Source organism: Alternaria ventricosa, assembly GCF_023758065.1.
Source record: "Alternaria ventricosa strain BMP 2768 chromosome Unknown scaffold_5, whole genome shotgun sequence".
In the NCBI taxonomy this organism is placed as follows: domain Eukaryota; kingdom Fungi; phylum Ascomycota; class Dothideomycetes; order Pleosporales; family Pleosporaceae; genus Alternaria; species Alternaria ventricosa.
The window spans coordinates 1,520,848-1,537,837 of record NW_026055685.1 but is presented as its reverse complement, the minus strand read 5'-3'; the positions used below and the strand labels follow the sequence as shown (position 1 = coordinate 1,537,837).

The following is a 16,990-nucleotide window of genomic DNA, read 5'->3' as shown; positions in this document are numbered from 1 at the left end:
TCGACGTTCGCGCCTGGTCCACCTTTACCGCGACAAGTCACCGTTAATCGATCTCGCATCCTCCGCGCCTTCTCATCTATACCCCGATTTCGACAAACCAGGCCCGAACAGCCAGCATGGAGGACGTTGAATTCAACCGATGGAATTCGAGGTCGCCGTTACCAGCGGCTGGCGACGACCCAGCTGATCCCCTGCGCCCCGAAATCGACGAGGAGAATGCGACCCCGAACCCCCCTATCGGTGATCCAGATCAAGATATGGAGGTGACAGAGGACCGACCCGGCGAGATGCCTGACCAGGACGATATCGAGGCTGGCTTGTCAGACAACGAATCGGTACTTTCCGAAGCGCTGGACGATGATCAAATGGACGAGCAGTTTGGCGATTTCGATATCAACAATGTTGCTATTGACGAGCGCCCGGCGCAAGCGATCGACGAAGACAACGTCAAGCAGATTGGTGTACACAAGCGAAAGCGCACTGCTGCTGAGGGTGAAGAGCCAAAGAAGAAGAAGAAGAGGGCTGAGAAGCCTCGCCGTAAGAAGAACAAGGATGGCGACGATGACGGCGATGTTGCGGAGGGTGACAGGCGAAGCAAGCGGTCCAAGAAGGCAGGCAGGGTCCGAGCCGCAAGCCCAGAGGGCGATCCAGACGAGCATCTCACTCCGGAAGAGCGTACGTATGATTATACCTAGACCCTCATATCTACTAACTGTGACTTTAGGACGAAAGAAGCAGCTTAATGCCCAAATCGACAGCATCGTTAGCACCAGCTCGAATCGCCGCCGCAAGAAGGATGGCATTGACCTTGAACAAATGGCCGACCAAGAGATTGAGGAGATGCGCCGCCGTATGGCAGCTGCCGCCGAAGCCGACAACGAAGGTCGAAAGCGCAACGAGCCTGCACGACACAAGCTCAAACTTCTGCCAGAAGTCACCGCCCTCCTGAACAAGAACACACTCAGAGATACTATTGTGGACCCCGAAGTGAACCTGCTCGAGTCGGTGCGCTTCTTTTTGGAGCCCCTCAGCGACGGTAGTCTTCCCGCGTACGACATTCAGAAGGATCTCATGGCCTCGTTAGCCAAGTTGCCTGTCAACAAGGATACGCTTGTCGCATCTGGCATCGGCAAGGTCATCATGTTCTACATCAAGAGCAAGAAGCCTGAGTTGACCATCAAGCGACAAGCCGAGCGCCTCTTCACAGACTGGACGCGTCCTATCCTTAGGCGGACAGACGACTACCGCAAGAAGGAGTTTGCCCAGGCCGACTACGACCCGAGGTATGTACTGCGCCTTCATATTTCGCTATATATGCTAACAACCCTAGCCAAATCAAGACTACCGACAGGTCCGCTGCCAGCAGCCAAGCTGCCGCCTACGCAGCCAACCGAAAGAAGCAGCTCGAAGCCCCCAAGGCATTCCAGCGTGCCCGCATGGAGTCTGGTCCGACTACGTATACCATTGCGCCCAAGAGCAACGTTGTGTTCAACGAGAACGCACGCAGTCGTTCGAGCAATGTGGATATCATGAAGCAAATCAGGGGTGGTCGCAGCGGAGGCAGGCGCTGAGCTGGCTCTCACGACGCCATTCTCATGCGGTTTGCGTTTTCTTTTCTGTTCGGCTTTAGACAGGGTCATTGATCCGCTGCTCTGGACGTCACATTGGTACTCTGATATACTCTTGGGGTCTACGCATGGTAAAATTGCATAGCGGGCGTTACTTGCAGCTTCAGAGTTGGTGTGTGGATTAGCCAGCTTCTTGTACACTATCGAATGCAGTATTTTTCTTCTGAACGTAACCTGAATGCTGTCATTCCCTGCGTTGACCTAATGCTCATGCTCATCATGTATACTGGCCAAGGTCGTATGGACAATCTGAACTGGGTATGATACACTTTAACTACGACAGTCCCTTAGGGGCCAAGGCTAAAGATCTAATAAGAGAGACTATCTATGCTATCGAAGACGCTCTCTGGCCTGATGTGGCCTCAAAACAGTCCTGCGCTGGAACTTCCTCGATCTTCCAACCCCGCCAAAGAGAATGATTTTGACCCTCAAGCAAAAAGGAAAAAAACGCTTCTAGCTCTTTTGCTACATGTTGTACAGTCTGCAGAGAGCAAAAAGAAGGTAATTTTCCGACACCGGGAATCTTTTTGGTTGTTAGAGGATATCGAACTGAGGGGTAATCGAGGAAGCTTACCGAACCCGGGCCTTGCCGGCACTGAACAGTGAACTGACTCTGCAGATGAGAGCGGCAAATCCTAGCCACTAGACCATATCGGACGTTGATTGGATGAGAAGACGAGGAATTGGTGTGAATATGAAGTTTGGAAAGAGTTGGTCATGTGGTGGTGGAGTTGGAGGGTTGGAAAAATTTGGATACAGGAAAAGCCCCACTAAGTACAATCCTAAAGGCGAAATTTCATACTCCGACCATCCCCAAGGCAGCGGCATAGAGCACATTATGTACCGAACTTGTGGTTGAGATGGTACCGTGGTTGCTGTTGAAAACCCCAAAAAAATCGACCGAACCAGACACTTGATAAAATCTAATCTACAACGAAATATCTAGATCGAGACCCAGGCTACCGATTCGGAACACGTTGACGGTGTCTGCAAAGGTGCTGTTGTTGTCCTTGTTGTCTGCTAATTCTACGCCGTCGCGCGTGATAATCTCTGTGCTACCCACTGTATTCACGTTGTAGAGATTGATATCGTACGTGTTGCGGCCCCCTTCAATCGACAGAATGGTCGACTGGCACTTCTCGTCTTCGGTAACCCGCGAGCAGTTCGTCGAGTAGTTGTTGAAGAAAGAGTACAGACCTATTCCATAACCGAGAATGTTGTTGCTGCGGAGGATGCGCAGACCCCAGCCGGATGCAGTGCTGGTGGACGTGGAGTTCGTTCCATTCAAAGGCGTATGTGTGAAGACTGGGTCGGACAGCGCTGGGTTGTTCGGGAAAGGGAGGGTGGCATCGGGGTTGGGCTGGTAGTAGGCTGTCTCCGTTTGGATCTGGCCCATGAAGATGTTCTTGGTATCGACAAATTGGTATTCGTAGAGAACGTGGTGTTCGACTGCCGTGCCGGTTCTGCAACATTGTTAGTGACTAAGGGCGACGCTACTAAGGTTGGAAAACTCACAGCCATATCCTCCCGTTGATACTCTCAACAAGCAGACCACGGCCAGCATAGAGAGTGAGCTGGCCGTCACCGTCAAGATCATGGTCAGAAGTCCATAGCCAGTTGTTCTCCATGTACAGGCCTGCACTGAATTTGGTGAGGTGCATAGTCATGTAGGATACAATGCATTCCTCCTTCAGATTCGCGGCAGTGGTCGTAATGTTAGGCGTTGTTCCACACTGCTTGACTTGCTGGTCTGATCCCACGAATCCTCCGATACGTGCATGCACATCCCAAAGACCAGCAGGCTCGTCAGTATAGGTACCAAGATTGTACTCAATCAGAATGGCACCAGCCTGCGCGCCTTTTGTGCTGACGAAGAGATCCGACAACTCCACTCGGCCCTGTTCGCCTGGTCGGGCGATTTGGACGACTGGCTTGGGGTTGGACATGTCGTTGAAGTAGGCGCCGGAGGAAAGAATCACAGAGGCAAGGGCTTCTCCAATGATGGTGGCACCGGGTGGGATGTAGATTGTAGAGGTGACCAAATAGTAACCGGCGTCGATGAAGAGGATCTTTCCCTCGGCATTGGCTTGGAGGATCGCGGCGTTGAGAGCATCGGTATCGTCGGTTCGACCGTTTCCAGTGGCACCAAGATCACGAGCGGAGAGGAACTGCGACAGGGGAATATCGCCATACTGAGGCTTCGAGCGCTCATAGTATTTGCCATCCGCGCCCAACAGCTCTGCCGGGCGCTTAGTTGGGTCAAGAGCGCCGCGCACTTCTACAGGACCTTGAGGCAGGTATCGGTGACCGTCAGCCCAGGCTTCGATAGTTGAAGCACCAGAAGATCCTGCTAGGTACGTTCCATTGGGTCCAGCTACAGCGGTGCGGACGTTGTCGAGTTTGACGTTCTCCAGATAAAGGGATCCGGCAGCAGCAGGCTCGGAGTTCTTGGTCCTGGATGTGACGATACCAATTGGGGTGTTTGTGATCTCGCTGTCAAAGAAAGTGATTGACCCCACATTGACTGCAGATGGACCGCCGTTGGTCATGTTGAGTCCGACCTGGCAGTTGTTGATTGAGACAGACTTGTAGGTCCAGCCCCAATCCCAGAGCTGCTCAATAGCGGTGGTGACATGATTAAAGGTGATGTTTCGAGTGGTGAATTGCTGGTTTCCAACGATGAATCCCTTGTTTCCACCGTTAAAAACGAGGTCAGTCATGAAACCACCGGATCCTGCCTCAACGAAAAGACCTTGGTGTTGCGTTCCGTTTTGGGCGTTCATGTTGAAGATTACGTTCTGGATACTCGTCGCCTGTGCAGTTGGCCAATGGATTCCGGTAGGTGAATCCTTAGCTGACATCTTTGTTGTGTCAATGATGAGATTTCGAATCTGGCGGAAGAAGGTGACTGTAGGATTGAAACCAAGTCCATTGTCGCCGTATAGAGAGCCGTCAATCAGGCCGAAACTTGAACCAGAGAAGTTGGAGGCAGCCTGAATGGTAGGAAGGCAGTTTGGGTTTCCGATGATCTGCAACGAGTTAGTTTCATACGTATCGCACAAGTGCCCGTTTCCAGATAACATTTAACATGTTGCATATATCCTACAAGTGTGCACCATGTCTGCCATGCGTACATAGACAGACCAGAAGACAGTGTAACTTCTAGAGTACAATTCCTTTTTTTTTTTGGCTGACTATGGTGATCCGATCTTTCTTGCACTAGACAGAGTACATACCTGAGTATAATAGTAGTCGATAATAGCACTCGAGATCTTGTATATTCCACCTGGGAAGTACACCACAGCAGGCTGGTTAGTAGAACTGCCGCAAGTCCCAGGCGCACATCTGCCACCATACGAGATCGCTCGCTGAATGGCGGCAGTGTCGTCATGAACTCCATCGCCGACCGCGCCAAAAGACTTGACATTCCGGAACACGGTATAGTTTCCAGGGTTTGGATTATAGCTAGCAATGCCCTGGTGTTTGATATTTTCCATCCAGTATGGAGCACATGACGCATCCTGATCTACAGATTGGCGAGGTCTTGCGTGTGGATGAGGGTGGCGGGGCGCAAAGTGTAGGTTGGAGGATCCATGGACATAGCCATTGTTGGAAGGAGCGGACAGCGCGATTGCGCAAGAAGAGTACAATGCCAACACAACGGAAGATGCGGAAAGCAACATCTTTGATAAAGAACGTAAAGAGCGACGGAAAAGTGAACAACAGAAGTTGAAGGCTGTCAGACTTCCGCAAGATCACATATTAATACAGCACGAGTAGGGGCGGATCTTTTGTCGCCCCTGTCATCATTTGGGGTCGTTGTAGGGCCGATCGACCGCGACTACATCCGGCGATCAGGCATGCGTATTTGCTTCGCTGATTGGGCACACCGGCTGTGCGGTGCATCTGTTCGGGCTCGGATCGGAATCTGTGGCGTTCTTGTTGACGGCGTGTTTAGAAGATCTGAAACACTTAGTTCACCGCGTCGCAACGGTCCATTGCAGCGCTAGCTAGCCCAATGTTAGCTTTCGCAATCAAACCATATACCAATTCCGGAGTCCTGGATGGGGGCGACACAGATTGTACGACCTGCACGTTGAGCGCATGATGCCTCCACAGACTGCGGGCACGCGGGTGCATTGTTGAGTCTCGGCCTCCTGCGTTAGCCTCGCAACGGATTGAAGACCACCACTTCATCTGAGGAAACGCTAACCGCATAGCTACATATCAGAAGAACAAGTACATACGTTAGAAGCCTGCACTGTTCTTAGATGCTGTAAACTGCAAGTTATATGCTGTTGTAGGCCTCTGAATATACTCGCACCTGTTGCTGTTTATTCTATCTCGCCCCCAGATTTCGGCAGGACGTGCTTGCGGGTTTATTCCCGGTAATTCGACATCACCGCGCCACGAGCTTCACTGACCTGGTTCCGTGCCCTGTGTAGGTTCAAGACAGGGGCACCTTATATAAATGAGAACCGAACACCCTAGAGCCTACATCAAGATGAAAACATGCAATGTAGGTGATCCAACGTCAACGTAGGCTCTAGGGTGTTCAGTTTTTCACTTGTATAAGGTGAGGACGAACGTACATTGATCTATACAACGAGATCCCTTAGGAAGGAGCATGTTACCAGAGACGACAGCATGTGGAAATGACAGAATTGGGGGTTGAAGAAGAAAATGCGCCTTTGATTCAGCTTGGGGCCTGGTCTCGGTTTGGGCTGATCATCGAAGTATTGGAGGTTGCCAGATTGGGAGGCTGAAGTTGGGGGTTGATAGAATTCGTGTCAGCTCCAAGAAAACATGTCAAGGGTATACGGGCTGATGAGTGAACAGTATGTCCGTTCAAGTGTACATCGGTCCGCTTCAGGGTGCAGGACAGCTTCTTCGTACCACGTCAACCTGAGGAAAACCTGAACAACCTAGAGCATACATCGACGTTAGGTCGCCTACTTTGCATGTTTTTATGTTGCTGTAGTCTGTAGACCTGTTTAGATTTCTCCCTTGTATAAGGTGGTACAAAATTTTCTAACATGGTCGACTTGCCGGTCGGGATGGACGAATTAAAATCCCCGAACCCGGATAATCAGGTCCGATTGACAGACGTTCAGTTGTCGAGTAAACAGTTTTGTTGTCATGCATGGATTGAGGGACAGAAGACTTGGTGAACTGCTGTCGGTCGCCCTGCGTAAAAGAGATTCCTGCCATGCTGAACCAGACAATCGAAAAAAGAGCGTTCGGGGTAATCTCTGCTGTTCATGCGAAAGAGAAAGGGCGAGCAAAACGAACGCTCAGCCTTGGAAGGACCTCGGGAGCCCTGAAGGGTGCGCGCAACCACGTGACCAACCCCATCGGCAATATCGCAGCCCAAACGCCGACAATCCAAACTTTTGCGTATCCAAGTGCACCGTAAACGTCATCTTCGAGATACCCAACTTACATACCGCCTGTCGCACTACAGCCCCTTCTATCGCCTCACCCCACATCTCATACAACACACCGTCAGAATGTTCGGAGGTAAGTTTTGCCAGGGATTGCCACATCTAAGACAACGAGGCTGACGTGCATGACAGCACCACCACAGCCATCCAAGCAGGAGCTTGCCGCGGCCGAAGCACAGACTATGACCGATATCAAGTGGACAGCTGCCAGCGCTGTTGTACTGTACTTCTGTGAGGATAGTCTGGGACTACAGGATGGTCGGACGGGAACTAACACTCTACAGCACCTCATCTCGTCGAATACGTCTCGAAGCTCTTCTAAGCAGCGACTGCTCCCGCGATTACGAACCCGTCCACAAAATCCAAAGTGCTGGGCATGGTCAGGTGTACGCATAGACGGAACGGAAGGATCAAGTCTTATACCAACGAAATACTGTACAACATATGCGCATGGCACAGGGATACATGCGCCTGTAATAGTACTGGTCAAACGGACACAATAACCCTTACAGTATGCATCGGATCGGCGCATGTTTAGAAGCAGTCGAAGGTCACTAAACGCCATCTGACATGTGCGGAAAGATGAGACGATGAATATTATGCAACGCTTGATTGTACTCCTTCTATGCATCCGTCCGCTGCTGCATGGTATCTCGCAACGCCCAACTTTTCGCAATATAACCTCTACATCACCTATAAATCGTACATGACAAATGCGCCATCGTATTATACCCTTATCGCTTTGCTGGCCTTGACTGCTTCGCAGTCTCCCACTCGTCGTATTCGTCTCTGGTGTCGTCGACCCATTTCTTGAGGTGCTCGAGTTGTCGGTCGTAGTCTTTGAGGAGCTAAGAGACGTTGTTAGCATATGTGAGGGGTCATGGAATGGGCTTCTTACCTTCTCCAACGCCTTCTGGTCCTCATCTGTAAGAAGTTCACCATTTTGCTGCTGGTCAATCGTCTTGCCCAGCTTCTCAGTCTCCTCTTGTAGGATGCGCGCCCGCTCGCGCACACCGGACATGCGCGCCCAGATCTCTTCTTGTCGCCCGCCAAGTACAGGATCAAAGGTCTGCTTCTCCAACTCGATGAGCTTCTTCTTCAACTCCTCCTCTGGCTGATCCATAACGTATCCCCGGTTTCGCAAAATCTGGACCTTAGTTGCAAGGGCCAGTGTCCGCTGAGTGAAGACGACGTGCTTGCGCTTAGCTTCGGTGATGCGCGATGCTACCGTCAGCTCATGGGCGTCTTTGAGAAGCGATAGTGCATTGTTGATCTCGTGCAGGCGGGTTCGTAGCGCGGTGACAGCGGCTGCTTGTTGCTTGATGCGTTCTCCAACTTGCTCAAAGCCACGCGCAAGCACAGGAATAGCACCTGGACTTGGCTTCTTGGACAAAGCCTCCTCCCATTTCCGTTCGTCTTCACCGTGCGAGGGGCCATAGAAGGGGGCTTCTTCAGGCTTGACCGAGTTGTAGAAGTAGTATTGGAAGACGCATTCGGGGCTGCTGGGGTCCCACTTGTTATTCAGAATCCGTATCTGCTCGATGACCGACTTCTCTCCTGGCAAGTGTTAGCGTGACTTCAGCGGTGATTTCGAGGTGCCGTACTATGACCATTCATGGTATTAGCAGCGAAAGGTTGCGCGGAGGACTGGCGCAACTGCGGAAGCCCTTCGCGCTGTTGTTGGATGCTTTGCGCCTGAATGTTGTTCAGAACGGGCGCAGGCTGCAACGAGGCGCCAAAGAGACTGTTGCCCATGTTTGGCTGTTGTTGCTGCCCTTGCTGCTGCTGCTGCTGCTGCTGCTGTTGTTGCTGAGGCTGGCCAAACAGACTTGAGCCGGCATTTTGTTGTTGCTGCTGGGGCTGTCCGAAGAGGCTGGAACCTGTGTTTTGCTGTTGCTGCTGTTGTTGAGGCTGACCGAACAAGCTCGATCCCGAGTTCTGCTGCTGTTGCTGCGGCTGTGTCGAACCAAACAAGCTATTGGTGTTGTTCTGTTGAGGGGCGGTTGATGAGCCGAAGAGGCTGGACTGTGTCGCGTTCGACTGCTGCGGCTGTTGCTGCTGCGATTGACCGAAAAGACCGCCAGCTGGTGCTGTGGTGCTTCCAAACAGAGTGCCCGTCTTCTTTTCTCCACCTGCCGGGTTTCCAAAGCTGAAAGACATGTTGTGTAGAAGTCGGACTATGCGCGCGTCCTTCTAGGCAGATTCAATCGTGATTCGAACGAGTGACGTTGTTCAGGTCGCGGATGGAGGAGCTTCCAATGTTTGTTTTCGGTCGCGCGCAGGCACGCGAAGGAGGCGATCGCTGAAAGTAGGCGCTGGTATAATTTACAAAAACAATCAATCGGCGCGCATCCTGGTTGATGAGAAGCAGGAGAGGCGTGTAAAGGCGCGGTGGAGGTGCAGATGGAGCAGTGAGAGATTGTTGTCTCTCGCTCACAAAGGTCAGGCACAAGCGCGGCCCATCGCATCCCTGCCAGTTTTAGTGAGCGCCAAGACCGACTTCCGCGACGACCTCACGAGCATCATCGCCAATTCGTGAGCCGATAGCCCGCCATTGGCACCGCACCCTCAAGATGTCGTCGCGCCAGCCCAGGTAAGCGCTTCCTGCCAATCCCACGGCGATCCCATATGCTGACTAAATTGCAGGTTCAACCAGCAAGCCCTCATCGACACCACCCCTCTACCCGACGACATCCCCAAGGTCAAGGAGCTCGGAGCCAGTTCTGCGCCCCTCCTCAGTGCCTCGTTCTTCATTGGCGCGCGATGCAAGGCCTACAACGATGACTACATGATGTGCAAGACCGAGGCCAACGGCCGGGGAGAGTTTGACTGCATGAAAGAAGGCCGCAAGGTCACCAGGTGTGCGGCTAGCGTGTACGTACTGGCGGAAGGTCGAATAAGGAATCCTGGGTACTGACAGCTGTGGCAGTATCAAGGACATCAACGAGAACTGCCTGGAACAGTTCCGCACCCACTGGCAATGCCTAGAGAACCATAACCAGCAGCTCTGGAACTGCCGGTCAGAAGAGCGCAAGCTCAACAAGTGTGTATTCGAGAAGTTGGTATGTCGCAGTGATCGTTGTTCCTTACGTCTTTCGCTAACACCACGCCAGAAATTGGAGAAGACGATACCAGATGCGCCAAAGGGCGAGATCCCAGTCCACCTGCGCACACGCAACATCTTTGCGACCCACTGAGCTTTGTATATATCTACCGCTGGGATGGACACAAGGAAAATGAACGACATCACTTGAAATGCTTGACTGTGACGAATTACGGCAAGACTGTTTGTAACGTGACGAAGGGACCAGTTTGCTGCAACTATAGGTCACGTACAGCAGGTGGTCTGCTACACTCCGACCCCTTCGTCAATGTTCCTTCGCATTCATTTTCTACAGTATCTGCTTATAGTCGCGTTTCGTATCTTCAGACAATGCTACGTGAATCAGGCAGTTCACCGCAGGGGTATTGCGCATTCATGATCCCCGCAGGGCTTGAATAGCCACTGTCACAAGCTATTGTTCAACAAGCCAGCGAATCCTATTGATACCCGTCATCTTCGCACGTTCTACCCCTGACAGCTCCGTCTCCCACACTCGGCGTCACTACCTGCTCTTCCCCATCAATCCCCCTGACAGCACTCAGCTCAGCGATCACGCCGAATCCGACATGACGGCCACATCAGCAGCACCTTGCGCCAACCCCTTCAGTGACAGATACGCCGAGTCTCCTACGCAGCCTATAAAGACCGTCGACACCGATGTATTCCTCAAGGTCAACACCAGCAGCAAGCCAGGCTGTGACAGTGACAATGTATCTCACAACATCCAGCACACTATTCTGGGCGAGTCTGATGGACACTGGGTTCCTAACCTCAAATGGACCCCTCCCTCCTCCCGCGGCTCTCGCATAAGTCTGTCCAGCATGGATGGTTCGTCCACGGCGCCCTCCTCGCCTATTCCCGATGACACGGATGAGCCTATCGAGTGGAATAGTGGTAGCCTCATGTACCTCATCAGCATCCTGACGCCGGAAAAGCTTGAAGCAGACACCCTCACCTTTTCTCCACCGCTTTCGGTGCTAGAAGACCTCAGATACCCACTTCACCTTCAACTCTACAACAAGGAACGCATATTGGTCGCCAAATCAGACTCAATTTGTTTGAACCAAAAGCAAGCCCTTCGCTCGATCGCTCATGACCTCATGTCCGACCACAAGTTTATCGACGCCACCATTGGCAAGCTGAACGCACTGTGGGCCATTCACAGTAGCTCGGTACCTACATTGGCGTCGATGCTACGCGGAATGGAAGAGATGATGACTGTTACCGACGACGAATGGCAGCAGCGCGTGTATCAGCTGAGCGGCGCAGTTGATGGAGAATACGTTGGCGACTTTGTCGACGGAGAGTGCTCCATAGAGACTCGTCTGGAGTACTACCTGCTGCTAAAAGGCAGAGACGCCCTGGAAGATTCTATGCGGTGTGTAAGACATGTCATGGACTTGGACTCCGACGTAGAGAGAACGGAGCGCGCAGAGATATTTGGGGAAGCAGGTAGCTTTATCGGGAAGGCGTTTGAAGAGATGTTAGCTGAGGTGTAGGGGCATGTTGTCGTCCGGGTCGTGTTTGGCATGGGTAGAAGCGATGGTAGAATGGGATGGTACCTCCTGGCTTGTACGTTGGTAGCATGAAACGGGCTTGTTGCTCATCTGAATAGAAACGGGCTTGTTGCTCATCTGAATACAATCAGGCTCTATCGAGCTACTGGGTATCTCTATCGTACATTCATAATCATTACCACACTTCAACATCATGCCCTCCTTCCGCCTCCTCCACCGCCACCCCTCGCGGCCCCCAAGAACCTATCTCTCAGACTACCCCTGTTAGCCGCCGCATTCCCTGCAGGTGAGCTCCTCAAGAACGAGCTGCCCTCAAGCAGCGAACTACTACCATCCATGCCGAAGCTACTACGCCCATTCCCCAGATCAACACCCAGACTAACCCTTCCAACAGCGGGATGTCCGCCTCCAAACATCATGCCCCCAGGCAATCCCGAACTCCTGCGGCTTGAAACACGGCGTCCACTGGAGCGGCGTCTATGTGAACGTGTCGAACGCGCGGAAGCCAGACCAGGTGGAAGGGCGCTATTATCCACGTCGCTATCATCTTCGAGTTCAGAATCCGTGTGTTCGTAACTCCCGGCTTCTGGTACATCGTCATCGAGATCGCGCTCATCTTGTAGGACGCCTGCCATCTCCGCCTCCTCCATCTCCAACATATGCGATACTTCTGCCTCCAACATGCTGCCCTCAATGAAACTGTCCTCGTTGAATGGTACTGTGCTTTCTTCCTGGACATCGCCGCTGACTTCGCTAGCCTCCTCCTCTGATTCTTCGTCGCTGGAGACCTCGGAGGCGGATGCGCTGGGTGTACTTTCGGCCTCGGGGACTTCGTCGTCAAGGTCTCTTTCTTCTTCGCCTTCTCCAGCCTCTTCCGCCATCTCCCCTCTCTCCCTTTGCTCCTCGTTCGCAGCGTCTTGCTGTGCGGCTGCCAAATCCATCATGACTTGCTCTCTGCGCTGCATCATCTCTTGTTCCTCCTTCTCCAACTTTTCGTCCTCCATGGCTTGAAGTGTTTTGGTAACACCGGGTGGACGGATCCAGCCCGCGCCGAATCTGCGAACATTGAGTTTACGCTGGGCGATTGTGTTTTCGTCGGTGGCTAGACTGGCGAGGAACTGGTTCTGAATGCGACGTGGGCCATGGTGCGAGGTAGGGCGTCGCTGGTTTTGGCCGTGGGCTGTGTCTGGCGGGGAATTCGGGTGGGTATCTTCGAAAGCGGCGTGGGTGGTGTGGTGGGATGGCCAGAGGCTGGCGTCCTGGAGATGTTGTCAGTTTATTATTCGAACAAGACCTGTGTTTTGAGCATTCTGAGCAACCCATCTGAGTACTTACCGGGCGCGGCGCGATCATAGGCAACGAAAACATCTTCAATCTCGTGACGGCGTCGGACGACGTAAATTGGAGTTGGAAAGTCGCAAACAAACAAATGCGTGGGTTGTCGCGTCGGAACGCGTCGTTTGGTGTTTCCTCGTGCTTGATGTGAGCTCATCGCCCCACCTCGGTTCGTCCTAATCCAGCAAGGTGCAGCCCACCTGCACCGCCCTACGTCCGCTCTTCTATACGTTATGCTACCTTACTTCATGACTACATGTCCTCAAAAAACTTCAAAAACCTGCGCCAGAGGGCCCATGTCTTTGTCTTGGCTATCCCAGATATTCAAGATGTCAGCGCTGGCGATCCATGTATCCGTCACGCGTATCCAGAAATTCACACATACTCATTCGCATGTCTTTGTAGTCCAAAAGACTTGGGTTTGAAAGCTATGTAAATTGAGATGATTTCCGACAGGCCTTTACGATCTATGAGAGTTTGAAAGCATCGTCCATCTAAAACAGTTCCTATTCCTCTCTTCTGATCGCCTCGATCAGAAGCATCTGGATAATGCTCATGTTGGTGTAGTCCAAATCCCAATGCTGTCAACCCCATGGGCCGCATCGAAATCCATCAATCTCAATACATGTGTCGATGTTGTGACCAAAACACAACCATGAAAGCCGCATGCGATTTGAAAAATCAGTGTATCGGTCCGAACGCGAACGCGAGTGTGATATACCGCGAATATACACCGGTCCTACCGGTGTACGACTGGTACCATACCCGGTGTCAGTCAGACTCGAGGTCGAGACTGAAGTCTACATGAAACTATTCGCGTACGACTTCGATCCACAAAAGAGCCTGAGAACCTCCGGGCGCCAGAATAGACGTTCTGGACGACACATCAAATTGATCGTGTTTCGTCCGTGGGGTGGAATTACGACCAAGTGCCGGGCTTGTCGCGGGTAGCAGAGAGCAGTAGTTGGCGGCAAGCGACGAATACCACCGCAACGAGGGCAATCCCTTGCGAATATACTTTACAAATCGGGCTGCAACACCTTGTAAAGGGCTGTCATATCCATCGTTAATCGGCCCTGCATGGAGTCATGTTCAGCCTCCGCGGACACTAATCGTCATGTGTACATGTACCTGTACATCCATCCCGTGGGTCCCCATCTCGAAGGAGAACGGCGCATCTCCGCCCTACTATTCCCGCTGTTACATCCAGCCCATGCTCCATCGTCGTCAGCCTCTGCTACGCTTAGGGAAAACGACCTTCGTCTACGGCACGACTTCGGTCTAGTCGATGAGATCTTTTCCACTTGTGCTCCGGCTTGTCGGTCGCCTCCGCGCCGACATCGCGAACCGCGGACCCGACAATTTCACAAGGTTTTGACGTGCGCTTGGTACAAGGCTGGTAGTGGAAGGTTGCCGAGACGGTGTAGACGTAGCCTATTTCGAAAAAGCATCTAACGTCCATAATCTCCGTGTCTGTTTCCGTCAAAAAGACTATTTTGATACCGCATGGCTAATGATGCGATGCCTATGCGATCCGCTTGCCGTGCCGGGTAGCTCCCCATTCAGTAGTCCCGGAGACGTGCCCGCAGCAGGCGAACGGATGCTTGGCTGCTAAAGCTTAACGCTTACGTTGGCGCTAGAATCGCGCATTTTAGCCGCCTCGCCGCCCACAGATGGGTCGAGATTCCAGGCGTGCAGCCGATGGCTTAGAGAGGATGTGGCATGAGCAAGCGAAGGTTAGCAGGCTGAAATGGGTGGCAGTGACGATCGAACAGGCGCGTCGGAACGAAACACGGTGAAGAGATTTCGGATAGCGGGTAGTAAGTATAGCGGGAGTAATGCCATTTGCGGCTCTCGCGTTGAAGTTGTTGTTGTATGGAAGCAGCCTTGGGAACTCGACATCCCGTGAAGCATACGACGGTTCTAAAGTTTTCAAGCGTAATAGCAAGACGTACTCTGGAGCATACGTCGGGAGTCAGACTGCTCTAGTTGCAACTTTGCACGGCTAGAATTGTCAATAGCCCACAGGGCGTTCGTATACAGTGGTTGCTGCTAAGAATGTATTGCCGTAGTGCACGACGCAGGAGACAGTGGGAAGTGGGGAAAAACCTATTCGTGTGTTCCAGCTTGTCGAAAGGTCCTTTCCTTGGAAGACGGAAGCTCCGCTTACAACCTGGACGCGTACGGCACCAGTACACGCGCTAGATACGTTTCAGTGTCGAGCGTCGAGAACTTTGCGCGAAACGTAAGAGGCGTCTGCTTAGGGTTGCAGCATCACCTGAGTGGCTGGCGGCGCGTCCGCGATAACGGTATCGTGCCCATGGGAATGCTGCAGATTGTCAGCACCAGCGACAGGGTGTAATTCCTCGCGTGTGGGAAGAGAGGGGTAACAATCCTATGTACTGAGTACTTGCCATGCGGCTACTTTATACCATAGCCACTTATCTGCTTGTTGCTGGGACCGTTGAGTTCGTGTCGTGCCGCTGAGCCAACAATCACACCACCTGGAGGCTCAATGTAGAAACGGCGTCCGTCTCGAGGCAGCATGGCAGGATACACCCTGGAGCCTACGTTACCGTCAGGTCGCCTACTTTGCACATTTTTATCGTGATGTAGGCTGCAGACCTCATCGAAAATCTCTTGTCTGAGGTGGTTGCACCTGAGGGGCATGTATGGTTCGAGAGTTGGTGGTGGGCAACGCTGACCTATTCGTGGGTTTGGACAAGCGAACGATTGCGAATACAGTGCATATACGGCGGTTTCTCTTCGTCTGAGCACTGCATACCCGAATGATTGGATGTAAGCTTGGCCTCATCGCTGTGTTGGATAGATGGCGTATACACCACCTGTATAGTCAGCCATGGCACAATTGTGCCACAACATGAGCCGCTTGACGTCTCTAGCGACAGCAGGAGGATGGAACGCAGCACAACAGTAGGAGAAAACTGAACACCCAGGAGCCTACGTCGCCGTTAGGCCACGCACTTTGCATGTTTTGATCTCGATGTAGTCTGCAAACCTGTTCAGTTCTTTGTTGTTGTTTGGGGTGTCAAGAGGTTACTGATATGAGAGCTTCCTGTTTCGCGGCTGGCGTCATCAAGCTTGAGCATACCGATGGCCTTAGATAAGGCCAGTTAGACACAAGGTTGTCACCACTTCCACATGTCGTGCAACGAACAGTTGTTCAACGACACCAGCTGAGTAACTCAAGCCATTACAGCACGTCGTAACGTACCACATTTTCCCCTGATACGTAGCACGCGTAGATGCATTCAGACTGACCATTCTTCAAGTAGAACCGTGAAGATCTTGGCCAGGTTTTGCGTTAGTGTGCGGCATTATGGCGAGATGATGTATACCTCAACCATCATGTACAAGTCAATATACGCGTACATGGAAAGTTAAGAGGACCTGAGAACGTGGCCGTCTGCAATCAAAAGCGATTGTCGCATATTCCTGCCCAATTTCTGTGGGGTCTGCATACTAGTCGGGTTACTGCAAAGTATTCCATGGTTGGATTGATATGTAAAGAACGGTACGGAAGCGCTATCTTATCAAGCGACTATCTACCCGCAGGACCGATTGCACAAGTTGGCCGAAGTCATGATGCTCGCAACGGGGAAGTTCGTTTCTTCTGATCTGCACCTAAATATACTACTATCCAAAGGTCTACACCGTATCTATGTTGTCAGCACGAAGCCCTAGCATACGGCCCGCCCTGCCTTTATGGTACGGCTTACCTAGGTGCAAGACAGAAGAAACGAATGTCCAAGGTACGGTCTGTTTGACGGGGTCTCTCATGTCCTGCCGCAGGATCGCCTGCAGGGGAAGATTGTTCCTATATCTGGTCTGGTGCCAGGTAGATGCCCTGGTGTATAATGGCTTTTGCTATAGCACGGCGCAACATGGGACGCTGCACGAGCAGAGACGTGGAAAAGTTTGCATGCCATCCACGTCTGTTGC

General features: G+C 52.2%; 6 protein-coding genes across 6 annotated transcripts; 3 read left to right on the top strand and 3 right to left on the bottom strand.

Moving 5' to 3' along the window:
* Positions 1-116: 116 nt before the first annotated feature.
* On the top strand, positions 117-1,571 carry J4E93_003881 (uncharacterized protein; the record flags this gene model as incomplete). The annotated part of the gene is made up of 3 exons (XM_049341811.1): positions 117-675; positions 725-1,283; positions 1,331-1,571. The coding sequence occupies 3 exons, from the start codon at positions 117-119 to the stop codon at positions 1,569-1,571; spliced, it is 1,359 nt and encodes a 452-aa protein (XP_049201316.1).
* A 985-nt stretch (positions 1,572-2,556) lies between these two features.
* Positions 2,557-4,747, bottom strand: J4E93_003880 (uncharacterized protein; the record flags this gene model as incomplete). The annotated part of the gene is made up of 3 exons (XM_049341810.1): positions 2,557-3,091; positions 3,144-4,657; positions 4,745-4,747. The coding sequence occupies 3 exons, from the start codon at positions 4,745-4,747 to the stop codon at positions 2,557-2,559; spliced, it is 2,052 nt and encodes a 683-aa protein (XP_049201315.1).
* Positions 4,748-7,806: 3,059 nt separating this feature from the next.
* On the bottom strand, positions 7,807-8,827 carry J4E93_003879 (uncharacterized protein; the record flags this gene model as incomplete). Its single annotated transcript, XM_049341809.1, has 3 exons — positions 7,807-7,920; positions 7,971-8,629; positions 8,677-8,827. The coding sequence occupies 3 exons, from the start codon at positions 8,825-8,827 to the stop codon at positions 7,807-7,809; spliced, it is 924 nt and encodes a 307-aa protein (XP_049201314.1).
* Positions 8,828-9,645: 818 nt separating this feature from the next.
* J4E93_003878 (uncharacterized protein) lies at positions 9,646-10,269 on the top strand (the record flags this gene model as incomplete). The annotated part of the gene is made up of 4 exons (XM_049341808.1): positions 9,646-9,665; positions 9,719-9,946; positions 10,002-10,134; positions 10,186-10,269. 4 exons carry the CDS (start codon positions 9,646-9,648, stop codon positions 10,267-10,269), a joined length of 465 nt encoding a protein of 154 aa, XP_049201313.1.
* A 236-nt stretch (positions 10,270-10,505) lies between these two features.
* J4E93_003877 (uncharacterized protein) lies at positions 10,506-11,674 on the top strand (the record flags this gene model as incomplete). Its single annotated transcript, XM_049341807.1, has 2 exons — positions 10,506-10,512; positions 10,575-11,674. The coding sequence occupies 2 exons, from the start codon at positions 10,506-10,508 to the stop codon at positions 11,672-11,674; spliced, it is 1,107 nt and encodes a 368-aa protein (XP_049201312.1).
* A 209-nt stretch (positions 11,675-11,883) lies between these two features.
* J4E93_003876 (uncharacterized protein) lies at positions 11,884-13,045 on the bottom strand (the record flags this gene model as incomplete). The annotated part of the gene is made up of 2 exons (XM_049341806.1): positions 11,884-12,951; positions 13,028-13,045. The coding sequence occupies 2 exons, from the start codon at positions 13,043-13,045 to the stop codon at positions 11,884-11,886; spliced, it is 1,086 nt and encodes a 361-aa protein (XP_049201311.1).
* Between the last annotated feature and the right edge of the window lie 3,945 nt (positions 13,046-16,990).